This window comes from Microcaecilia unicolor, chromosome 8 (assembly GCF_901765095.1).
Source record: "Microcaecilia unicolor chromosome 8, aMicUni1.1, whole genome shotgun sequence".
NCBI lineage: Eukaryota > Metazoa > Chordata > Amphibia > Gymnophiona > Siphonopidae > Microcaecilia > Microcaecilia unicolor.
The window spans coordinates 161,011,559-161,038,212 of NC_044038.1; the positions used below are offsets into that span (position 1 = coordinate 161,011,559).

Consider the following 26,654-nt stretch of genomic DNA (forward strand, 5'->3'; position numbering starts at 1 on the left):
TAATTCCATGCGTCCATCACCCTTTTCTATAAAGAAGTATTTTCTTAGATTGCTCCCGAGTCTGACCTCTTTCATTTTCATCCTGTGCCCCCTCATTCCAGAGCTTCCTTTACAGAACACAAAAAATAATTGGAAGTCTATGAAGAGTGGTAAGAAGTGAGGTTACATGGTCTAACTTGCCGTTTCTGATCAGTCAGGTTTGAGGATGCTATGGAGGTAGCATGCTCAACCCACAGAGAATTGGTAGAATGGAATCATGGTTAGAGCAATGAGCTGTGAACCAGGAAGGCTAGGTTTCAAATTCCACTGATACTCCTTGTGATCTTGAGCAAGTCATTTAAGCTTCCATAGTCTTATGAATGAACTTAGATTATAAGCCTCTGGAGACAGAGAAATATATATTATACCTGAATGTAATTTGCCTTGAGCTACTACTGAACAAGAGTAAAGGAAATAACATCAGCAACAACAAAAAGCAATAGTGTTGTCCAATGACTGGATTTAGCATCTATAATTATATGATGCCCAATTCAGGACAATGACTGCAGTGACTGATCTAAAGTTAGTTGGGATAGGAGAAAATATCCCCAGGTAATTGCCAATGAAGGCTCTTGGTATCATATCCCAACTCTGGTTTTGAGTAATCTAAAAGTCCAAAGGAATCTGCCTAGCAAGCAAAAAAGGTTCCAAATATTTAAGCAAATAAAAAAAGGGGGTTTCTAGACTACTGTGTGCTCTAACCAGTTTGGCTGCTTGGAATCCTTCCAAACATCCCATTTGGCCAATGTCAGAAGTAAATGGAGAAACAGAAGTTTCATAAAGAATTCTATGCAAATGAGGGACTACTGCAGAATTTTCCTTGTACTTCCAGCGCTATCAAGGAAAGAAAGGGTTTTGGAACCACCAAGACTCTGTCCATCCTTGATGGAGTAGGAAGTGGAAAGAATATCATTGTAGCTCCTGGCTTGTGTGGAATTCTTGATGAATTGCCTGTAGCACTGTAAAGCTCATAGTTTATATTCTGGAGTGGCTAAGAACAGCTTGCTAAGGAAGGTGTAATCCATCTCATTTAAAACTATGTATCTAAGAGCTTTGTTATAATGACCTTTCCTTTCTACATTGTAATGTATTACCCTAACAATTCTGTTACTGCTGCTCTTTTTTTGGTAGGGTCAGCCTGTAACTAGTTAAAGAACATGATCTCTAACCTTTACAGATGTGCCTCTGGATATTCATAGGCGCATTGACCAATAACTGGACAACTAAAGGGGTTACACTAATGGACTTGAAGCTGTTCTACACAATGGAAAGGATAATGGTGTCCTCGGGCTGGGCCTGTTCCAGTCCCAGGCAAAAGATATCATTATCACAATTACAGGGCCACTGAGAGACTGAACCGAGCCCGGGGCAGTGCCGCCTCCCCCCATGATCATTGCCGCCGCCAGCCCCCTCCCACACAATCATCGCCACTGCCGCCTCCCCCAGATCACTACTGCAATTCAAATACCTTGGCTGGCGGGGATCCCGAGGCCCCGCCATCAGAAGAGACCTTCCTCCAGCGCTGACTTTTCACTCTGCCGATTGCCTGCCCCTGCAGCTGCTTTTTCTCTCAGGGCATGCTCAGTTTCAAAACCAAGCATGTGCGCCTGAGAGGAAAAGCAGCCGCTTAGCAAGCAATGGGCAGAGTGAAGGGCAATGCTGGAGGAAGACCTGCAGTATCTGCTTCTCCGGGTCCTCCCCAGCCTCCAAGGGGGGACCGGCGCCGGAGGTTTCTCTCTCCTGCTCCTGTCGGGATGCAATCACTTAGGTCCTGTCAGGAGCAGGGGAGAGAGAGAGAGAGAGACCCCTGCGCTGGGCCCCCCTTGGAGGCTCCAGCCGGGGAATTTTGCCCCCCTGTCCCCCCTGCCCCCCCCCCCGGCAGCCCTGAACATTTATAAATAGAAGCAGAGAATAGTACTGTCATTATCATGCTATAGTGCAGTGTCTTAAGGAACATGTGGAGGGGTATTTTTGATATGACGTCTAAATCCAATTTTGGATGTTTTGCTGAAGTAGGTAAGAAAGTAGGAAGAGTTAGAAAGTAAGGTGACTGATTTGTTCCATTATGGCAGAAAAATATCCAAGTTTTAGGAATGCCCAAATCCCACCCCAACATGTCTCTGATACACCCCCTTGTGATTTGAATGCACTGCAGACAAACTGCATAGAAAAATGACTTAAAATAGGTTTTGAAAATAGCAATTTGGATGTTTTGGCAAACAAAAAAAAGTCCTCCTGCCATTTTGTGTCACTTTTTGGACATTTTTCTGTTCACTGGGGCAGGGCAGACTAGATCAACCTACAAAGTTGGCATTTGTCTTGTGCTGCTCTTCTGAAAACTGCAAATGCATACACTCAAAAACTGATCCTCGCCACACGTGCAGGAATGCTGTCAAATTAGGATTCGTTACAAAAGCATTTGCTTTGATTGCAAGGCAGGCAGTCCTTGTGGAATGAGAAGGGTGGGTAAAAGCTTTTAATGCACAACATGTGTTTTCATTTGATATCTGGAGCCAGACCAGTAGCTACTTCCAAGAGCCTGCAAAGCTTCAAAGCAATGCAAACTAAAGCAAAGAGAATGCTGTCCAGGAAATTCTTTGGGCACTGGGCAGGGACTTGGCTGCAAGTCCGTCATTGGGAAATGTGATAGGAGCAGATTCAGCAAAGAGGATAGGCCTTGTGGCACTGCATGGGGAAGCAATCACAGCTCCTGTCTTTCTTCATACTTTACTCCCGTTCCCTGCTTCAGAAGTATAATGCTCAGCTTCAGCTACTGAGTGAAAGGTAAGGGGTATTTAAGTAATTTCTTCACAAAATGTCTTTATTGCAGCTTTGTGAAAGTAGACTGTGTTCTATGAAGCAGACTTACAGCAGTGTGGGAATGGTACAAAAGATCCGCTATTTGTTTTCTGTAGAAATGCACAAGTTCTGGATTCTTTAAATGAAAATTACAATTGTTTCTGTTGTCGGAATGCTAGTAATAGTCTCCATATTGGTCTAATCATCAAATAACTTTAAATCTTAACCCTTTTTACTTTTAATTCTCTTTGCTGTTTAGCCTCAGAAATGGTTGAGATCTCCAGCTCATTCGGGACTCCTGGGCTCTGACCTTGGTTCAGTTGGGGCTTAGTCTTTGACTTAGTCAGAGCTTAGTCATAACTTAGCCTGGGCTCTGACACTGGTTCATTTGGGACTGAACCTGAGCTTAGAAATCAGCTAAGCCTGGGCTTTGATGCTGGTTCAGTTAGGACTCATCATGGACTTTGATGCTGGTTCATTCATTAGTTGGGGCTCAGCCTTTACTGTAGGGGTGTTTCCCTTGTATCTCACCTTTGCTGGTCTAAGGCCTGTTTACGCCTGAACCATCTTTTCTGAACCATTATGGATTCTGCAGCCTGAGGCCTAGTTACGACATGAACCATTTTTTCTGCAAGAAAACCAACATGGATTCTGCAGTTCGCAGTATTGTGCTGGCTGTCATCTTTCAGGGACATGATGTTTACTTGCTTTGGCCTGCTATGTATGAGAGAAGGCTTCATAGAGACAGTGTCTCCAGTATTGTGTGAAACTGTGTAGAAGACTTTTGCACTGCAAGATATGAATGAGGTTATGGTAGTTGTTTACCTCATTAGCAAGTCTACTACTGGGCAGGCCTCATTGTGATGACGGTGTGTAACTGCTGGGCAGATGGACAGAAGGTTCCTGATTGGTTCCTGATGGTTATCTTGGACCTGGAAGGCAGGTCCAACCCAGGGACAAGAGAGAGTGAGAAAGAAGAACAAAGGAGAGGAGAAGAGGATCTTATTGTGTATGCATCTCTCTCAGAGGAAGGAAACCAAATTGCCAGAACACCTGTTGAACACTGTATCTCTGTGCTGAGTGCAACCCAAGGCCAAACTCAGAAGCTGATTGCAGGCTTCCTACAAACTGAGTAACCAGTGGCTTTGCAGAACAGGGACCTCAGACTAAAACCTGACACACAAGTGGCTCACAGGGGGGAATTCTGCTAGAGCCTGAAGAGGAGCCAATTCATCATCCCAAGGCAAGGGTGAGAGAAGGGATTTACCTCTTATGATTCAGGTTTTAGCTAGTATTGTTATTTGCCTGTGAAGGACAGGTTTTGCAGGCTTGTGGTCTAGCCTAATTTAGCTGCTAAGTTGGTATTTTCTAGTTGTGTAATCACATTATATATCTCTATATATTCATATATCTGTTGGTGTAATCAGTATTTTAAGCTAAGTATTTTGTATATTTCTTTGCCATATTGCTATTTTTATATATAATAATAATATGTATTTCCACTTTAGCATTAGTCTTTTGTTGTGGACAGGCACTGTCATATCCCTAGCCAAGAGTCCAGAGTAATTGCTATCTGAGTGATTACCTGTCTCTAGTAGTGCGTACAGGACTCTAATATTGGTTTTGTCAGGGCTTAATTGGAACTTGGACATTAGCTTGGTCCGAGGCTTAGTCTGAACTCTTGTGTTGGTTTAATCAGGGCTTAACCCATTAGTGCCCAATGTTCCCATAATAAGTGCCCATATGGGTTGGAAACTAATGGGTTAATATGAACTAGAATGTTGGTTTAATTGGGACTCAGCCTGAACTCTGACGTTCGTTTAGTCAGGACTAGCTTGAACTCTGATGTTGGTTTAGTTGGGGATCTGCCTCAACTCTGATATTGTTATAGTTGGGGCTCAGTCTGACACTGGCTCATCAGAGCTCTGTTATTAGCTCAGCCTGGGCCCTGGTGCTGATTTACTTGGAGTTCAGTCAGATGCATCCTAGTATGTTTGCTGCATGGTAATTGCCTTTAGTGGTCCATATTTCAAAGGGAAATCCAAAATCAAAAGGAATGAAAGTCTAAACTGTGTAATCCCTGGCACAACCTCAAGTCAGATGCAGGAGCTCTTTTAGGATTGTAGGGGCCACCAAACTACCCATGCTTCCAGGAACCTTTGATGTTAGAGGGAAGGGAGAAGGTAGTCTTTAGTGGTCATTAGATTTATAGGAAATCTTCTTGCCCAGCAGAACCCACACCGCACATCAGTTGGGGTTGTTGTAAAGCAAAATAATAGTTTACTGGGATATTTAACACAGATAAGTAACTTGGCAAATGATGTATCAAGATCTAATAATCCACAGAGAAAACAAAAATTCAAAACAGTTCAAAAATCCACAATCCAAGCAATCTGTACACACTAATAATTTCTTCACCAACCACTCCCTAGCAAAGGCATTCTTTGGAAATGGACACACCCTGGGCTTCTCTCTCTCTCTCTCTCTCTCATAGCAGAAATGTAAAATTGTTCCTGACACCACCGAGCTCCTGCTATATCCCTTTCAAACAGCAACTGTAGAATTTCTGACTCACAGTCCTCCTTTTCTCTTCAAACAGAATCTCTAGTCCTCTCAGTCACTTCCATTAAACTCTTTAGTGAAAAAGAAAACTATGAGTATGTCTAATCCATTTCCATCAGCCTTAACCTCTGGTCCCACGCAGACTCAGGATCCACAACTTCAGGGTGCCTGAGAGCTCATCCCTTCAGTTTCATCATGCTCCTAGGATAAGAGAGGGCAGAAAGAGTCAAAGTGCACTCATAAAAAGGCAATGTGGTATAATTAAGACAAGGCTCCTTCCACCACTACTTCCAAGTATAGGATACTGCATGGATCCATGTGAACTTGTCATCTATCATATGTTAAGGGGATCCCATGTGTATGCCTGGATACTGTGTGAAGGGACTACTCATGTAACACATTTATTGGTTCAGAACCAAAAAAAAACAGAAAGCCATGGTCAGTTAGTCCATGCATGCTGCACTCTCCATGCAGTGAAGAAGTCAACAAATTTACTTTTAAAGACTTAGACAGCACAGTTTGGACAGAGGCAGTAAGCAAACAGTATTTGCAAAGTCTCTTTATTTTACTTGCAACCTTTCCTCCTTGTGAGAATATTCTCTCCTTGATTCTCCTCAGTGTAACCTATAGTGTAGATATGTATCAAAGGTTAGAAATTGTCAGAGAATCAGGGAGTCTGAGGCTCCTTAGCAATGCTTTTGGTAGCTGGGTTCCGGTTGGATGAGAGATGGTCCCCACGAGACTGAAGAAACAAGAATCACTTACAGACACCAGCCACTGAAGCTGTTTCAGGATCCTCTGTAGACGGAAATATACAACTGAGCCGAACATTTCCTTTAGTCCTTTATCCCAACAATGGGTGCAGCAGATTGTCCATTCCCATTGACCTTAAGCCACTGCTGTTACTCTAATTCAGTAGTATTGCCACGGGGGGGGGGGGGGGGGACTTTAGAGCCTAGGCCCCCTCACTTTGGACTCAGGCCCCCTCCAAAATTGTGGCACCCTTGGAATAGCTGATGGGGACACTCAAGCCTCACCAGCCAAAGCAGTCTGCTGGCCAAGCCCCATCCTGTGCTGCCTGAGTAACAAAGAAGTTGGCATTGTGCTTCAACTGCCAATGCCAACAGTGAGCATGTGTAGGAGTGCCAACATCAGCAGCTCAGACACACCTCTGACTTCTTCGCTGCTCAGACAACACAGGAGGGTACACTTTGGCTGGTGGGACTTGAGCATACCAGCCAGCTGCTGGGGGAAGGGGGGGCAGAAGAGATGAGAGCAAATACATACAAGATAAGCTTGTTCAGCAGACTGGATGGACTGGCCACCCTGCCAAAAATGAACCTCTGGCTATGTCCCTGCTCTAAATACTCCTCAGTTTCTTCTTATAGATTTTCTTGGCTAGAGAAGCCAGGTATTTTTGTCTCCTATACTTGCTTGGGCTTAGATGGTACCCAGTGTACCTAACTCACCTTGAGCTACTACTGAAAAAGGTGTGAGCAAAATCTAAATAAATAGGGTCTTTTGGCTGCATAGCTGCCCCCTTGCATGTAGGTCTTTCAGCCGAGGAGGCAAGGATCCAAAGACAAGGATTTAAACTGAGCACAAGGTTTTATGACACAGGGAAATTCCATTCAAAACTATCACATGAAGTTTAACGTCTTGATATTAGCACTTGAGGCTTTTTATTTAGGATTAGCCCAGTCAGACTTGATGATTCCTTATACCCCAAGTAGGATATTACGTTCACAGGCACCGGATCGCCTAGTTATTCCACTTTTATTATGAGCAAGGCTGGATACCATGAGAGAATCAACCTTTTTTTTCTTTTTGGTTCCTGCTTTATGGAATTCTCTTCCACAATATCTTTGGTTGGAAGCTCATCTTAGTCATTTTACAATGGGTCTTAAGCCCCACTTTTTCAGGACGGCATTTCCAGCGACATGAGGTAGCAGCAGAGGGTTTTATCCGGGCATTCATAAATGATAGAAGATGTTTAAATTGATGGTTAATGATTTTGAAATCTGTTTTATTAGTTGTGTGATATGTAACATTGAAGAATTTTATACTGGGCTGTTTTATAAATCACTTTGATTTTATATGCTTAGAAAGGTGGTATAGCAACTGTTTTAATAAATAAATATCTTCAGATACAGGACACAGTGGAAGCTCCTTCTCTCTAGCAACCAGTGATGTCTTAGTAAAGTTAAGGGAATATTGCTTTTCCTTAGAAGGGCCAATGGGTGTCATTGCAGGTACCCTTAAGGCAGGACCTGTCTTAAGGGTCTGTGCACATATATTCCCAACTTGAAGTTATAGTGACATTTCTAAGGCACTCTTACCCAGAGTACTATAAATTGTATTTAAAAGTTGGCACAAAGACAGGGCAGTGATGTTACAAAGACACTGAATGAGTGTAAAATAATTTAACTTCAAGATAAACTGAGGTTTTATGTTCATTATTTTTATTAAATTATATATATTATACAACTCATAGAGCAATGATACAAGAAATTGGAAATACCTCATAACAAAATATTCAGTTATCCATAACTGAAATATCTTCACCACTTTCGTTCACTACCCATTAGGTAAATTAGATCCAAGAAAGGAAAAAGATTACTTAACATTGTATCTAAGAAGCAATACTAAATTAAATCTACTCCAAGCTATCTTACAGTGTACATCTGTGTCTAGACAATAACATTAACCTCTTCTTTAGACAGCAAAAAATCTTCTAACTGCTTGGGACCAAAGAATTGAAATTGTTTAGACTGAAATAATATACGGCATATACAAGGAAATTTAAGTTCAAAATTTGCACCTAATGCCAAAGTCCTTGGGCACAAAACCAAAAAGGCTTTATGACTTTTCTGTGTTTCTCTAGACAAATCTGGATAAATTCTTATTTTAGACCCCAAGAATAGAAAGTCCAAATGACAAAAGGAAAGTCTCAGTATTGCATCTCGATCCATCATAAAATGAGGTTTTAAAAGGTCTTATTAAAAAGATGTTTGTTAAGCCATGAACAAAATAATAGAAATGTAAAAATTTAATGTTGGATAAAGCCCCTCCCTCCTCCCCCCACCCCCCTCCGCCTCACACACACACAACACTCTTAGGCGAGTACGAGCAGATTGTAAATGTCTGGACAGTTTATTTAAGAGATAAAAGCCAACAAAAAGTGTCCCATAGCAACATTATACTTAACAAACCTGAGAGAGACTGGGTGAATGTAGAATGTAAGAGTCTTTGCCCAGGTAGAGAACAATTCCACATGAGCAAGGAAATACAAGTTATGTAATAACAGAAGCTAGGGGGATGCAATGTCATGATAAGTTTTAAAAGTGAGGAGTTTGAAAATGGTTTAGTATTTGGCAAGAAGCCTATGCTGTTCAGCTAAGAATGGGGAAGGGTATCAGAATGATGGCGGTAAGCAACAGAGTTTTGATTGAAACAGAGTGAAATGAAGATTCAAGAAGGCCAATCAAGATTGAGCTGATATAATGGAGCCTAGCACGAATCTTTTTCAGTCTCCTATGGGCCTCCGACACAGGTTCCTTGACAGACAGATTTCTCTGTCAGGATGGCCTGTCTGCATTTCAAGTTTTTCAGTTTTTCTGTAAATAATGTGTAAAGCTGAAATTTTCCCTTGTCCCTTATTTTATCAGAAAAGCAATAGAAAGAATAGTCAGTGGGTAAATTGCCAATTCTTTCTTTTATTTGAGTTTGAGATGCAGTCAGGAAAAAGAGAGAATAATACAGAGAGAAAAAACAAGCAATTTTCCCTTTTCTTCATGGCATCAAGGTATAATTTTATTTCAGATGAGGGGTTTTTTTTGTTTATTTAATTTAACTTTATTTATTTTTACATTTTGAAGCATCTGAGATATAATGCAACATCTTCAATTCTGACTGCTGATCCTAACTTCTTTTACTGAAACTTAAGGGGAAAAAAATGAGGAGCCTTTTAGTACCAGCCTTGCAAAACCAAGAGACCTAGTTCCAAGAAAGCTCCCTGGGATGCTGATTTATGTGTAACAGTACTCTAGTGGAGCATTGTTGTACAAAATCAGATGTAATAGCAACAGTGGTGCAATAAACTGTAGGGAGATGCTTTGACCAGCTGTTAATTGCTAGTCTGTGAATTTCTAAGAGTCATCTTTTTACCTCAGTCAGAACATGGAGGAATTAATTTTCCTCATCTGGCCATATGACAGCAGCCCTTTGTGTATATGATTTACTTTTTCTGTATTTTCTTTCAGATGCCTCAGGAACAGTATACAAACAGGAACACCATGCACAGCTCGGAAGGACCCCATATCTATAAAGTTGGGATTTATGGCTGGCGGAAGAGATGCCTGTATTTCTTTGTGCTTCTCCTTATGATTTTAATCTTGGTGAACTTAGCGATGACCATCTGGATCCTCAAAGTTATGAACTTCACAATTGTAAGTAGTGTGGCACAAACTTGGTGGTGTAATAAAATGGTTAAGTGTTTGGATGAAGGGATGACCTGTATCGTATGTATGATGGCATCGGAGGATTGAGATGTAGTGATGTGAATTTGAGGAAGGAATTGCTCGTAAAATAGGATGGTGAAGGATTATAAAAGGGGACTTAGGTCATTGACCTGAGTGAGCCGTGGGAAACAGCCAAAGGGGTTATGCTCTCAAGTGCTGTGAGGAGGGGAAAGGAGAAGGAAGGCTTTTAATTTCTATTTAGAGCAGGGGCTCTTAACCCAGTCCTCTGGACACGCCCAGCCAGCCAGATTTTCAAGATACCCAGAATGAATATTGGCGTCTCTAATGTTTAGCGCACCCACAATTTTAGCGCACGCTGAAAACGTGAGTGTGTCTTAGTAAAAGGGGGGCTCAGTTATTTAAGTGCAGTTCTACCTAATTCATTTATTAAACTTCAGCAGTTTAGGATTCAAGTTAAATGAAAATATGCTGTTCTCACAATATGTGTCCATGCGTTATTAATTAGCTAGCTAAACCAGCCCAACATCCAAAAGAAGACTCATTTTCTTAACTCCCAACTGTTTATTACAAACAAGCAATCAAGGGGTCCTTTTACTAAGCCGTGCTAAAAAGTGGCTGGCGGCAGTTTTAGCGTGTGGGTTTCCCGCACGCTCCAGCCACCTTTTACCACCCTAGCAACATTTAGTAAAAGGACCCTCAAATAACTTAACCGCATGCGAGTAGCTAAAAACAGGAGTTCTGCCCAGGCAGGATAAGTCCTTGAAAGTAGATGTTGATCATTTGGTTGACAGACTGCCAGACTAAAAAGGTACATGTTGAGTGACTGGAGAAATAGATTATGTTATTGTAATATAGTGTATCATTTATATTCCACCAAGTCCCTTAAACGGATCAAAGTGGATTACACATAACTGTTTCCAAACAAAAGAGAGAAGAAATTACATTAAGGTGCTCATTTGCAAAGTACTTAGACTTAAAGAGTTCCATACGTTACTGTGACAAAGAAGCATACAAAAATAAATCTGGAAAAGGATTACCAAAGATCTGGCTGAGTATTGCACAAAATACATATCTGTATATAGTCTGTTACAGTATTAATAATTATTCCTGAGAAGAGACTACAAAGGCAGCCAATATATTAGGTTCGTAAACCATGCACCTGACAGCTAATGAAGGCACCCTTTTACTAAGGTGCGTAGCCACCTATGCGTGTACAACATGTGTCAAATTAGAACTGCCACCTGGCTACCGCATGCCCCGGGCAGTAATTCTAATTTTTACACGCTCCAATACGCGTGACAGAAAATATTTTTTTTATTTTCTACCGAGTAGCACTAACTGGGCAGTAATTGGCAGTGTATGTGCGCTAAGTCAATGGGTGGTGGTAAGATCTCAGGCCCAAAATGGATGTAACATAGTAAGTGACGGCAAAAAAAGACCTGTACGGTCCATCCAGTCTGCCCAACAATATAAACTCTTATGTGCTACTTTATGTGTATACCTGACCTTGATTTGTGTCTGCCATTTTCAGGGCACAGACCGTAGAAGTCTGCCCGGCACTAGCCCCACCTCCCAACCACTAGCCCTGCCTCCCAACCACCAGTGCTGCCACCCAATCTCTGCTAAGTTTCTGAGGATCCATTTCTTCTGAACAGGGTTCCTTTATGTTTATCCCACACTTTTTTGAATTCTGTTACCGTTTTCATCTCCATCACCTCCCACAGGAGGGCATTCCAAGTATCCACCACTCTCTCCGTGAAAAAATACTTCCTGACATTTTTCTTGAGTCTGCCACTCTTCAGCCTCATTTCGTGTCCTCTAGTTCTACCATCTTCCCTTCTCTGGAAAAGGTTCATTTGTGGATTAATACCTTTCAAATATTTGAACGTCTGTATCGTATCACCCCTGTTTCTCCTTTCCTCCAGGGTATATATGTTCAGGTCAGCAATTCTCTCCTCATACATCTTATTTTGCCGCACATCCATTTTCGGCCAAAAAAAAGGGGCCTATTTTTGCAGGCGAGCTGGAAAATAGACTTATGTGCGTCCAATACATGCATCTAGACCAGCGCATGGCATGCCTTAGTAAAAGAGCCCCATAATCCTTTGCAGGCTAAAACAATAGACTAAGGGGTCCTTTTATCAAGCTGTGATAAAAAATGGCCCTGCGCTAGCGGTGGGGCTGTTTTTGCCGTGTGCTGTGGCCCTTTTTACTGCAGCGGGTAAAGAGGACAAAAAATGGCATGGCCATGCGGTAAGATTTCACTTACCACGTAACGTCATCCATTGAGGTGGCGATAAGGGATCTCACACTAACCCATCAGTAACTGGGTAGCGCATGGCGCAGCCTGATTACCACCGGTCTAGCGCCATGCTGGAAAATATCTAGCTATATTCCATAGCGCAGCAAATGGCGTGCTCCAGGGCTGGAACTACCACTGGCGGCCACGGTCAGATGGTGGTAGTTCCAGATTAGCGTATGGTAAGCTTGTGTTGGGCTTACCTCCACTCTGTAAAAGAGCCCCTAAATTCCCGACCATAGAGGTACCATGTTCTCACCATAAGGCTCACTTCATCCTTTGGAGCGTCGTCCATGTGGTGATGGATGGGTTTCTTCTTACAGGCTCGAGCTGAGTTCGGAGTAAGCCTATCCAACTTATCTTTAAGTGGTGTTTGTACATTGTGAGCCTCTTGCCCATTGCCAGTCTCTCTGTTAAGATTTTTTAGCAACAGTGTTGAGTTAAAAAATACTGAAAATGGTTTAAAAGATGTTAAGATAGTGATATAGATAGAAGGGAGTTTTTTTGTCGATGATTATAGTAGTCACAAGTGGGTTCCATTTATAGACCCGGCTTTGAAGACCAAGGTGAACTGACCCAGTGACAAATAAGACTTTTTCCCCCTATCCATTTCAAGTGAACGTTATGTCTACAAATTGTTGAGTTTATTACATTGAGGTAGTAGACTGTTTGAGAGCTTGTATATGTATTAACTGCTCAGCTTCATACCACTACTACTACTCAGACCTGCCAAGTCTCCCGCATTCAGCGAGAGACTCCCGCTTTGGCAGGCCATCTCCCGCTCTCCCGCCAAAGCGGCGGAAAAACAGCAAAAAAAAGCAAATGTGGAGCCACAGCACCGCCTTCAGGCATGCACTGTCAGTTCTGCCGGTCCTCTGCCCCCAGAACTCGAAGTTGGTGTCAGCGGGGGCACAGGACCAGCAGAGCCAACAGCGCATGCCGGAAGGCTGCTGCGGCCCTGCATGTTTTTTGTCACGGTTGCTGCAGATGCTGCATCAAGGAGGGAGATGAGATGAAAAGTTGAAGCCAATGGATAGTCTCTTTCTCCTTCAACAAAATAAGCAAACGGTAACCTTTGAGCTGCTGCATCCACGTTGTCATTCTTATATTGTTGGTAGCATTTTTTTTTAATCTCACTTATATTTTCAAATATTGCTGGTTTGTGCAGTATACAGATGAACACAGAGGAAATATAAGAAGTATAATAAGGGAATAGCTTTTCATAGTTAGAGTAGTAATTTGTTAGAAAGTGTAATCAGTGTATCATTTGGAGGGGCTGGTTATAGGGGCACCCTAGCACTGTTATATTTGTGCAGAGATTTTTTTTTCTCAAGGTAAACCCTCTAAAACAGACATCAAGTTATGAGAATCAGGTGTTCAACATTCAGAGTTTCTATTTATTTATTTACTTATAATTTATATCCCGCATTGAACATGAATTGGGTTGAAACCTGGGAGCAATTAAAATCTTTTTATTTCCCTATGCCTACATCAAAAGAAATTCAAGGTGACATGAGGTAGAGTGGGTGGAGCCAAGTCAGAGTGGGCGTGGCTGGGCACTACTAAAATCTCCCTCTCAAAAATCAGGACTCCTTGGCAGCTCTGACTACTACTACTTATTTCTATAGCACTACTCGACATATGCAGCAGTGTGCACAAACACCTAACAGACTGTCCCTGCTTGACAGAGCTTACAAAATATCCAAGACAGACAAACTGGACAAATAAGAAATTAGGAGGTTTCATTCCAGTTTGTTCCATGTTCTGAGAGGAGATCCTGTTTGCATCTGACCTTCTCCCTGCAGCCATCTCAGCACTGGTGAATGCTGTTGTGAAGCAGACTCGTACCTCGCCCCTGTTTACTAAGTCGCACGGCAATGCCGACACAACCCATTCAGAGTGAACGGTCTATGAACAGAAGTTGCCTTGGATTTACTTACAAGCAGCTAAAACTAAAGATTTGTGTTTCTGACTGAGCTGAGCTAAGCTGAGAACCTAAAGCTCTTGAGTTACTGCTTGCTTCTTTTGGGAGAGTCAAAGGGTGGCATAGGTTGTACTTGTAGGAAATCGACTCTGTCTTCAACATCTATTACTTTGAAAATCATTGTGCCATAACCAGCAAAAGAATGTGATTTGAGTTATAGATACATGAACTTTTACAAAAGAAGAGAATTTTTTGTACTTAAGAATAAAGAGCTAAAGCATGCTCTCTCCAAGTTCAGTGTCTTTATGATATACTGTAAATAAAATTAGATGATAACTTCCAAAGTATTTGCTGAAAAGGTTTTAAATTTTATGCAGAATGCTACAGATAATAAAATGCATCGGTAACAACCTGACTTCATTATATCAGCAGAACTCACTGAGAATATGCTTTTCTGGCAGCTTTAAATATTAGGATGTAATTGCAGACTGAATTGTAATACTTCCTCCTGTGCCGTTAGGGAACAGTATAGTATGAATGAGTTATAGACGTTCTTAAGGAATCAGCCAATCCCAGCAGTAAGCATTAGTTACAGTAACAAGTGTAGAGCAACGTTAATAAGGAGAAAGGCACAAGGATTTCTAAGTTGTGCTGTAACAGTATATTCTGGCCGCATGCACATTGTCATCACCTGCTTTGTGGGGTCCTTTTACCAAGCTGCGGTAAACAAGGCCCTGTGGTAGTGGCGGTGGCCGTTTTTGCTGTACGCCAGGGCCCTTTTTACCACAGCGGATAAAAAGCCCAAAAAACACATGGCCATGTGGTAAGTTGGTACTTATCGTGTAGCCATTCAGGGGGGAAGCACTTACCGCCACCCATTGAGGTGGTGGTAAAGGCTCCCATGCTATCCTGGTGGTAACTGGGCAGCGTGCAGCGCTGCCCGATTACCACTGGGTAACCCCCTGCAGTATATTTTTTTAAAAATCCAGCAGCACCAGAAATGGCATGCACTGGAGGCGGAACTACTGCCAGTAGCCATGTTGGGCCAGAGGTAGTTCTGGGTTGCTACACAGCAACCCTTTAGTAAAAGGGCCCCCAAGTGCTTTTGTATACCTGATACTGCTTTTGCTTAGGGTGATGGTGCTGTATTTGATTACTGATATTTAAGAACATAAGAATAGCCATACTGGGTCAGACCAGTGGTTCATCTGGCCCAGTATCCTGCTTCCAACAGTAGCCAATCCAGGTCACAAGTACGTGGCAGAAACACAGGAAGTAGCAACATTCCATTCTACCAATCCCAGGGCAAGCAGTGGCTTCCCCATGTCTGTCTCAATAGCAGACTCTGGACTTTTCCACCATGAACTTGTCCAATCCTTTTTTAAACCCAGATATGCTACCTGCTGTTACCACACCCTCCAGCAATGAGTTTCAGAGCTTTTTTGGGTGTTGATTAGGTCAACAAACATGGACTGTTTGGTAGCCACTGGCTCCATTAATCTGTTTTTCTCTCACTGTATTTACAAATTTGAGATTTGCAAATGCCTCTTTGGGATGCGCATGCATTAGTGCATGCTTTTAAACTATTGAGTGTGTGCAAAATTTCTAATGTGTGTTACCCTACAAATGAAGGTGTGTACAATGGATTTGCATGCATTAGTATGGTCTAATGTGTGTGTAAACATTTTTCTTATACTGAATATGTGAAGCATACTGAAAAAGCCACCCACAATTGAAACCATTTCAAAAAATTCTGAAAATAGAATTTTGTGGCTGTGCACATCTGCTTCTTACTTCTGTGTTAGAATTTTCCAGGAAAGTCTTTTGTTTTTAATTGTTTCCTGGATGACAGGAATATTTTGGTGCAACAGAAACAAATGTGTTCGCTGATAGCATTTGGCGCAAAATAAATGATACCGACTGTAAAACTTCTGTGGTTTTTCCTACACTTTTCTGTACAGAATGGTACTACATTTTATAATTGTGATGAGTCCCTTTTCTTTCACACACTGTTTAAAAATCTTTATAGTTATTGGTATGCTAGCAGGTCCTGGAGACTCCTCCACTCAACCAACCACATGATGTGCCCTTTAACCCAGCAACAGTCCCTGACCAGTTGCCCTTCCCCCTCTTCCCACTCCACACACTGGCCTTGCAATTGCCTGCGGGACCTGTTTACTAAGCTGCGCTTTTTAGCATGTACTAAGATACCCAATATATTCCTATGGGTGTCTCTAGAGTTAGCACGCGCTAAAAAGTTTGCACGCCTACAGCGCAGCTTAGTAAACAGAGCCCTGTATGACATATACATTGTTTGCAGTGGGCATGGGAAGGCACAGTCCCTCCCTCAAATGTTGCAGGTGCTAATGATGAATTGACTCCCTCCCCGACTGCCGATATCACTTCCTTACCTTTTGTCCTAAACACCAAAATAAGCAGGCAAACTACGCCTATGCCGTACAGCCACGTCATTAAATCATCCTCTGCCTTTTCTATTCAATTTCGCGCTCTCTCTCTCTCTCTCTGCTAGATAGATAGAAAGATTGATTGATTGATTGATGTATTTATTTATTTTCATACTGCTGACCTCAAGAAGGTCTCAAATAAAGATCCAAAAATGAAAAGCTCAAAATGCCATGGCTGTCAGCTTCTGCCTTTTATGTGTTCAGCAGACTTTTCACTCCCAGCTGCTTCCCACTTTGTCCCATTTTTAAATGTGATGGAGAAATTACGACAGCCTGTTATTCCTTATGAAATGTTCTGCTAGTTGCATCTCAAAACCGCTGCCAAAAAAGAAAGAACAACTTAACCTTTGAGCGTGTTTTAAGGTCCCCAGTAATTGCTTTCAGTTTGAACCTTTGAGACTTTACATATCTGAATGGAATTCTCCATAAATAAACACTCTCTCCCTTAGTCTTAAGTGAAAAGCAATAGTAGCTGATAAACGATTCTTCATTATCATTTGTGCAGTCAAATTAAAGGTTAATTAATCAAAGTCCAGATTCACTAGGTGCTTTGGAAATTTAGGTGAGCACAGTTAATCTTTTTTAATTGCATCAAAGGTTATTGCATGGGAATAGTAACCTTGACAGAACTTCCCTACAGAGATATAGGAGCTTATTTGTGTTAGAACTGGATATTTAAGGAGCTAAATAGATTTTTGAAATATGTTCTTGGTTATTTCAAACAGGTTATCTAGTATGTTTTAATGAAAATTAGAACAAACAAGCAAATTCTATTGAATGATTAAACAATTCATAGCAATGGAAAAAATAATCAAAGAATCGCCTTATCATTTTGTAGTGCTAAGCCATGTGGAAAAAGCATACCCATTTTAAATAAATGTAATGCACACCTGAAACCTGATAATACTTAAACAATACAACTCAACTGATTAAAAAAAATGCGTTTGCATTCATTGCTCTAATACAGTGCAGGATGATTCAGGAGCAGTGTCAGGGCAGAGCAGCGGATATGAGGCCATTGACCATATCAGTTTCAGTTCCTGCATACATAATGGTCCAGCTAACACAAGACCTAAAATAAGGAAATGCCCTTGTTTAAGCTCTAATCAATGAATTTCCCACAGGCAAACAATGTTGAGGATAGAGATCATTAAAAATAATACGAAAGCACAAAACAAAAATTATTATAGTAAATAAGAAAACCCTCAGTGTGCAGTGTCGGTCAGTAGGCACAATCAAATATTCGTGTGCCAAACAACTTAACTTGCACAAGAGCCTGACCCTCAGTGTCAAAGGCCTACTCAATCCCACACCATCATGGGGTTTTCCCCTTGTGCATAGGCGCCCGGTATAAGAGGCGTGGGGAGGCTAAGCCTCCCCAGCCGGCGCCCGAGGGGTTTTGGCCACCCCCCCCCCGCCCATTTGCCCGAATTTCTGGGTGGGCGAGCGGCGCCGTGAGTCTCCCCTTCCCTCCCATTCCTATCTGCCCCGTGCCACCCTTTAAATCTTTAATTTACCTTGCCCCAGCGGTGGCTGTGTCATTTCAGCCCGCCTTGCCCGTCTCTAGTCTTCTCTCCCTTCGTGACGTGTTCGTTCCACAGAGTCCCGCCTTCTGACATCATTTCCTTGAGGGCGGGACTCTGAGGGAATGAACTCACGAAAGGAGTGAGTTCGTTCCCTCAGAGTCCCGCCCTTGAGGAAATGATGTCAGAAGGCGGGACTCTGCGGAACGGACTCACGTCACAATGAAGGGAGAGAAGACTAGAGACGGGCAGGGCAGGCTGAAATGACGTGGCCGCCGCTGGGAGGAGGTAAATTAAAGCTTTAAAGGGCGGCAGGATGGAGGCAGGGGAGAGGAGGATCACGCTGGGTATGGATGGAGGGGGAAAGGGAACAGAATGGAGGGCAGGGGAGAGGAGGTTTGCTGGACATGAGTGGATAGAGGGGATGGCAGGGGAGAGAGGAGGGTTGCTGGACATGGATGGAGGGGAGGTCAGGGGCGAGGAGATTTGCTGGACATAGGTGGATGGAGGGGAGAGTAGAGTTGCTGGACATGGGTGGGTGGCTAGAGGGGAGAGGAGGGCTGCTGGACAAGGGTGGGTGGCTAGAGGGGAGAGGAGGGTTGCTGGACATGGGTAGATGGAGGGGAGGGCAGGGGAGAGAGGAGGGTTGCTGGACATGGATGGCTAGAGGCTAGAGGAGGGTTGCTGGACATGGGTGGATGGAGGGCAGGGAAGAGAAGAGGGTTGCTGGACATGGATGGGTGGAGGTCAGGGGAGAGAAGAGGGTTGCTGGACATGGATGGATGGAGGGCAGGGGAGAGAGGAGGGTTGCTGGACATGGATGGAGGGGAGAAGAATTGTTGGACATAGCTAGAGGGAAGGGAAGGGAAGACAGGAAGGAGATGCACATGGATGAAGGCGTGAAATTCTGGACATGCATGGAGGGGATGAAAGACAGAGGAAGGCGATGCACATGGATGGAGGGGAAGGGAGAGAGAAGAAATGCTGGACATGGATGGAGGGGAGGGAAGAGAGAGGAAGGAGATGAGATGAGGTAAAAGGGAGAAAACCTGCATATCGATGGAGAAAATAGGCAGAAGCTGGATCCACTGGACAGTCAAGTCTGCAGAGGACCCAGCTTTTACTTACGGATGTAAGGCAAGAAATGAAGAAGAAAGGAGGAAAGTAAAGAAATAAATGGAAAGGAAGCCCTGGAAACGGAGTTAAGAGGACAGATAGCAGCAGAATCGGATACTGGGCCAGCATGATCAGAAAAACAAAGTCACCAGACAACAAAGGTAGAAAAGATCATTTTATTTTCTTTATAGTGTTTGGAATATGTCCACTTTGAGAATCAGGTGCTACAACATTAAAAGTTTATATTCATTTACTTATTTATGGCATTTTATCCCACATTAAACATGAATTAGGGTGTTTTGTGGCTCTACATGAGAATTGTTTCATATTGTTGACGGTCTGCATTTTCCGTTTGGGTGGTATATTGGTGTATTAGGTTCTGCCCAGTGTAATATTTATGGTACAGTAAGGTTCTGAGTGTGTTTTTGCACAAAGTTGTGCATAGTGTTTTGCAGTTGAGCGATTGTGGTTAGTATATGCTTTGAGCAACCACTTTATTCTTTGACATATGATACATATCTAACATCTAAATTTAATAAAAGGTATTAATTGTGACTTTTATTTTTATTTATTTATTTTTTCTGTGTGTTATCAGACAATTATGGATTTAAGCTCCACCCCTGGCCCACCCCCTAACCCCACCCCCTTTAGCCTGCCCAAACAGTTGGGCCACCGACTGCCTATGCCCGTGTGGTATCATGATAAATGTTCTCAGTGACCACAAAATCAATGTGAATAATGATCTCATAATCCACAACATTGAACTGCAAACTTAAAGCAATACATTGCCACATATACTCTGAATATAGTCTATTCACTTATCTGGACCGTACCCATATATTGCGTCCCAAGAGCAGCAACTTTCAATGATGTGGGTCATGAGATTATTCTTCACATTGATTTTGTGGTTACTGAACGCATTCATCACGATACTACATGAGGAAAAATCCATGATAGTGTGTGATTGAGCAGGCCTTTAACACTGAAGGCCAGGATCTTGTGGAAATTAAGTCGTTTGGCACAAAAATATTTGATTGTGCCTACTGACTGACACTGCACATTGTGCCTATGCCCCTCCTATTGTTTAAAAGCCATCACATAATACATCAACAAAATTTATCAACTAAAACATTTTTAAAGCCACAATGCTTTTCTCAAATAAATGCATATATATGGAAGGAGATGATAATGTGTTTCAGTGATCTTCTGACATATCCTATTATCCTGCCAATAGCATAGCTGAGGTCTTATTTGAAAGAACAAAAGATCAGATTTATCAAGAAAATTACTGTTTATCTAAAAAAAATAATAATTCCGGGTTCAGAAAAGACCAAACTTGTCTCCATGGTACCTGTTGTGAGTAGTGCTGACAAAATGGCCGCCATCCTTCTGATGTCAGTACTAGTAGGAGAGATATAAACCACTGTAGACCCCTATTTGTGGAGAGAGCAGGCAAAAACCCACACAGGCCTCTCAGCATGAATTTTTAGTTTTCTACCTTTTGAAAAAAGAATTTTTTGCACTATAAGGTTTTTTATTAAAACGATTTCTAATGTAGAGTAGAAACAAAACATTTAGGCCTGATTTTCAGCCCATGGTGATCAATGTTTCTTTATATGCTGGCCACTACTGTCTAAATTAGACCTGGATATTCAGTGCTGAGCACTATCCTGGTACCAGCTGTGAATTTCTGAGGACAAGACAGCCACCAGGAGTTACCCAGGTACCATCGATATTGAATGGCAGTAACTGATTAACGTAAAACAGCCTTTTTGCTCTCCTAAGTTAACCAAATAGTTATTTCTTCACCACTGCAGAATATTGATGGTGCTGGGATATGAGGTTGCTAGTTATTTGCCCCCAATGCACAGAAGCATGCAGAAGACTTTAAGGCAAGCCCAGAGCAAGAATATGATTGCCAGGTCTGAGGCGGTGTAGACGGGTTAGTTCGTTCTGTGAAGGTTTAATGCCAGTTTCTTCTTTTTGCTGTGAGCATAATCATACTCGCAACTTTTAAGAAAAAATAGGAGAGGTGACAGTTCTGTGCATAGGTCCAAGCAGGAAAAAAATTGTACTTCTACATCTGCTGGAGTGCTGTTCTGTGTATAATCATTGCAAAAACCTTATGCACTGGAAATTGTGATGCCAATATTTATCTACAGAATAACATTGCAGCTCATGTGCAGATGTATGCAGACACATTGGTTTTGTTCAGACATGTGTTCAATACTAGCTGCCCTTGCTACAGAACCTTGTGTGCATGCATCCAGTATGTGTGCCCCAATTAGCACACAAAATCTGTGTGCTTCAAATTCACAATTAGCATAGTGCATCAGTAAGCAAACTTAAATATTATGTTGCTTTAAAATCAATAAATAAAGTTTAAAAAAAAAGAAGAAGAAGCAGTGCACTCAGCAACTGGTGTATGACTCTAACACATGGCTTTCTGGCAGTTGTTCCTCAGGAAACACAGATTAGTTTTTTGGTGTTTTCTACAACCAAAAAGGGATATGAGCACACCTACATGGAGAAAAGGAAACCCACAAGGCTTAATCTTTGCTTCAACATATACATTGAGTTCAGAAGGAGGAGAGGGCCACAGAGTAGCAGAAGGCAAGAGATAAAGAAGCAGCAAAGGCATAAAAAAAATAAACGTTGGCGTTTGAAGTGCATGAAACTACTCAAATGAGATCTACAGACTGATATTCGAAGATATTTAAGTAGCCAGTATTGGCTCCTGACTAGTTAAATTGCCTTTTCGGGCCTAACCACTAATTTTCAGTGACACTTAACTGGTTAGCACCACTGAAAATAATGGTTAGCGCCGAACTGAAAAGCAGCTATTTGGGAGGCTTTCCAGGGCAGAGTCGGTACTTGACCAGTTAAGTGCTGATATTCAGCACTTAACCGGGTAGGTTAACTGCATAAATAGGACCACATAAAAGTCAGTCTTATCTTTATCCGGTTAAGTGCTGAATGATTTAGCTGGCTCTGGAAAACCAGAAAGTCAATGCCGGAGGCCAGACATGGCCCAAAATGCAATTTATGAGCATAGCGCTGGCAGAATATGGAACCACTAGAACTTTTTCTCTGATGAAGTGTTATGATACTTGTTGCAACCACTTTACATTAATTTTATAGCCAATTTGTCTCTTTTTTTTAACATAATTATTCATTTACTACAGCCATAGGTCTACTGTAAATGCTGGAGTTACTCTATAAGTGTGACTCCTGCCCGTGTCCCACCCAGATACTTCACATGCCCATGCCCCCTTATGAAATATGTACTTTGTAAGATATGCATGTATTTACAGAGGGTCCAATCTTCAAAGGATTTAACCTTCCAACTTTGAGAGTTGTACTCCTAAATTGGCCTCTTAGAAAATTTACAAGGTCTGAGTGTTTAAATGTATACTCAGTTTTAATGATTTCTGCTGCTTATGCCAGTCTTGCAAATGGCACCCAAAGATAGGCACCGAAATGATGAACGCTAAGTGCAAACTATAAAACCAAAGTCGCTTAGGCATGGAAATTCATGCCTAAATCCTGGGAATTCCCTTGACCTGCCCATGCCCCTTCCTTGGCCATGCCCGCTTTTGAGTTGTATGCAAGGCGAATTAGGTACACAGGTTATAGAATAGGCATAAATCACAGATCTGCTCATAATCAGTAATTTATGCCAATTAATGCTTGTTAAGGCCAATTATTGGTTGTTATCACCAGTTTAGTCAAATACTTTAGGTGTAGATCTGTGCCCAAAATTGTACACCAAACTTTGGGCTACCTATGCAGAATTTGGGGGACAGCGCCTAAGTAGATACCTACTTCCCTCTTAAACTAAGCGCCTACTTGTCAAATTACCCTCTAATTGTATTAACATGTAAGAAAAAAACAGCCAACACTTTTATTAGCAGCTATTAAGCTACCTTCAATTTTCATTACAGATCTGTTACAACTACTAATTGCGCATGCAATAAAGTTATCTTAATAAATACTTGTATTGTTAGAACTGCTGTATTACATAGAGGGGCATAATCGAAAGGGACACCCAAGTTTTGCTGAGGATGTCCTCGCAAAACGTCCCGATGGAGGGGTGAGGAAACCCGTATTATCGAAATAAGATGGGCGTCCATCTTTCGTTTTGATAATACGGTCGGGGATGCCCAAATCTTGAAATTTAGGGCGTCCTTAGAGATGGTTGTCCCTTGACTTGGTCAGTTCTGATTTTCGGCGATAATGGAAGCCAAGGATGCCCATCTCAGAAATGACCAAAGGCATGGGAGGAGTCAGCATTCGTAGTGCACTGGTCCCCCTGACATGCCAGGACACCAACCGGGCACCCTAGGGGGCACTACAGTGGACTTCATAAATTGCTTCCAGGTACATAGCTCCCTTACCTTGTGTGCTGAGCCCCCCAACCCCCCCCCCAAAAAAAAAACCCACTACCCACCACTGCACACCACTACCATAGCCCTTATGGGTGAAGGGGGCACCTAGATGTGGGTATAGTGGGGTTCGGGTGGGTTTTGGAGGGCTCACATTTACCACCACAAGTGTAACAGGTGGGGGGGGGGGATGGGCCTGGGTCCACCTGCCTGAAGTGCACTCCACCCACTAAATCTGCTCCAGGGACCTGCTTACTGCTGTAATGGACCTGAGTATGACATTTGAGGCTGGCATAGAGGCTGGCACAAAATATTTTTAAAGATTTTTTTTGAGGGTGGAAGAGGGTTAGTGACCACTGGGGGAGTAAGGGGAAGTGATCCTCGATTCTCTCTGGTGGTCATCTGGTCAGTTCGGGCACCTTTTTGTGCCTTGGTCGTAAGAAAAACAGGACCAGGTAAAGTCATCCAATTGTTCATTAGGGAATAGGGATGCCCTTTTTTTCCATTATGGGTCGAGGACGTCCATGTGTTAGGCACGCCAAAGTCCCCCCTTTGCTATGCCTCTGACACACCCCCAGGAACTTTGGCTGTCCATGCGACGGAAAGCAGTTGGGGACGTCCAAAATCGGCTTTTGATTATACCAATTTGGGCGACCCTGTGAGAAGGACGCCCATCTTCCGATTGTGTGGAAAGATGGGCGTCCTTCTCTTTTGAAAATGAGCCTCATAGTAACATAGTAAATGATGGCAGATAAAGACCTGTACGATCCATCCAGTCTGCCCAACAAGATAAACTCATTTTACATGGTATGTGATACTTTATATATATACCCGAGTTTGATTTGTCCTTGCCTTTCTCAGAGCACAGACTGTAGAAGTCTGCCCAGCACTCTTCCTGTACCAAACATTCTAAAGCTAACATCGAAGCCCCTTAAAATGTATACTCTAGCCCATCCCTATTTTCAGTATTAGTAGAACATCCCCATTTTTTTCTGGAAGACTGTAAAAGAGGAAATGATTTCTGTGCAATTTAGTGAATATGTCCAGGTCTGCATGCGTTATGGATCTGCGATGCTTACTTGCAAGCTATTTGGGGGAGGGATGAAGGAAACCATCCCTGATTGGCAGCTCTTGATGAGCTGGATGTATTACCATGAAATAAATTTCTGTAAATTGAGAACCAGCTGTGTATTATTGGGAAAATAACTTGTCATGCTGGGTGGCAGGACTTAAATGAAGCTGAGGAAGAGGGGGGTCCTCAATCACAGCCTTCTCCATTTGAAAGAATTGGTTGAAAATGTGGTATGACCAATCATATGCTGTCTATAAATTGTTTCCAATTTGGAATGCAAAGATCTTAAATAATCAGCAATCTCGCTGACTGCAACATTTCATTTGTCTTAGTTTTCTTCTGATGGCTACTTTTTATAATCTGCCTCTAATGGTCCTGGTTCTATTTGTAATTTTGACTAAAAGTAGAACTCCACAACAGTTTCTTCCCATACCATTATAGGTCATTTTTTGTAGCATTCTCTCCTAAAAGGTTTGCTTATTTTTAGTTTTATAAATAGAAATACCCAAGACGTTTTCTCCAATTTCTACCCAAGAGTTGTGCAACCTCATTAGATGAAGTTTATGCTTCAAGATCATTTCAAAGAACATAAGATGGGCAATTCTGTTTCAGACATAAGTTTCATCAAGATCAAATTTAACCACCCAGGAACCATCCTGTCATTTTCAGTTATATTTTGTTTCTAGCTTCCATTTCTCATGCCATTTCAAATAAATGCACATCCCTATTATATATCTTGGTAATAAAAAAAGGTTATAACTATTTCATTCATAGATTAGATTTCTCCATTGAGAAGGGTGATAATTGTGTATTATTTTGAGGTCATTGGGAGCAACACTGGATTTTTAGCCTGCTATGATTGAGTGGCAACATTTTTTGTGATTGGAACTCAGTTTATGTTTTCTAGATGAGAACTCCCTACCACCTGTGTCGAGACTTCCTCCAATTATTTCAGAATACAAAGTCAATTGGTCCAAAACAGAAGTCTTACATAACGTGTGCTATAAGGATAACTTTCTACCTTATGCACTAAAGACTGCATTGTTTAGCTATCTGGTTTACATATGATATTGCACAGACAGGAGATCATATAACATGGCATTGATCTTGGAACTGCTTAGCCATTTGCTCAATTCCTGGTCCCTGATCTATTTGTCTTGGTGGGGCTGATTGGAAAATTAAACTGGTTTTCCCAGACACCTTTTACAAGAAAATTGACAAACTCCTAGTGTGATTCATGTGGGGAAAATTCTTCATCTTGACCTGGCGAGATTGTGGATGCACAGAATAGTAGATGAGGTTAATTTCCTTTCAAGGAATGTCACCTTGCTTTCTTACTTCATCATGGAGATTACTGTATCTTTTTTTAGTTCATAATTTTATTCCTTTCATTATTAAAGAACATAGTCACAGAATTTGGAACTGGAGGCATCAGTAGACAATGTCTGTAGCAGAAAGTCCAAATACCCTTCCTATCCTCAAGAACATCAGCATAGCCCCCTACAGATGACAAAACCCAGCAGGATCATCAGGATACACATGGATGCTATTAAGGAACATGTTCCCTCTAAGAAACCTGTGTAATAGGGCCCATACTTCCTAAAATCTTCATTTTTCAGCTAGAGGAATGGTCTGGAACTTGGCAGCTTAGATTTAATGCTAAAAAATATAGTCCACTTTCTCCAGTGCCTGTAATGGATGCTAAAACAGGATTCTGTTGAAACAAGGATGGTGAACACATTTCTGCACAAATCTTAGACTCAATGGTGCCATCAGATATCTTTCCAGCAGAAGTCAGCTGGTCTTAGCAGTCTTAAAGGTGGAGTGCAGCTAGCACAATGCCTATCACAATGTATAATGATAGTCTAAGAAATGTGCAACACCATTTTAGAAAAGTCATGGATGTTGGCATATAGACATTTAGGCAAAACGTCTAGAGCCTGTGATGGCATGGTACTGGAAGATGGGAGAGGGAGCAGGTATGGAGAT

The 26,654-nt window shown here is 42.0% G+C and overlaps 1 protein-coding gene across 1 annotated transcript in view; it reads left to right on the forward strand.

The window, feature by feature from the left end:
• The first annotated feature begins 2,746 nt into the window (after positions 1–2,746).
• SGCD (sarcoglycan delta) overlaps positions 2,747–26,654 on the forward strand; it is a 255,517-nt gene continuing 231,609 nt past the window's right edge. The window contains 2 exon segments of the mRNA XM_030211794.1: positions 2,747–2,823; positions 9,663–9,848. Coding sequence (XP_030067654.1) covers positions 9,663–9,848 — 186 coding nt within the window. The 5' untranslated portion in view covers positions 2,747–2,823.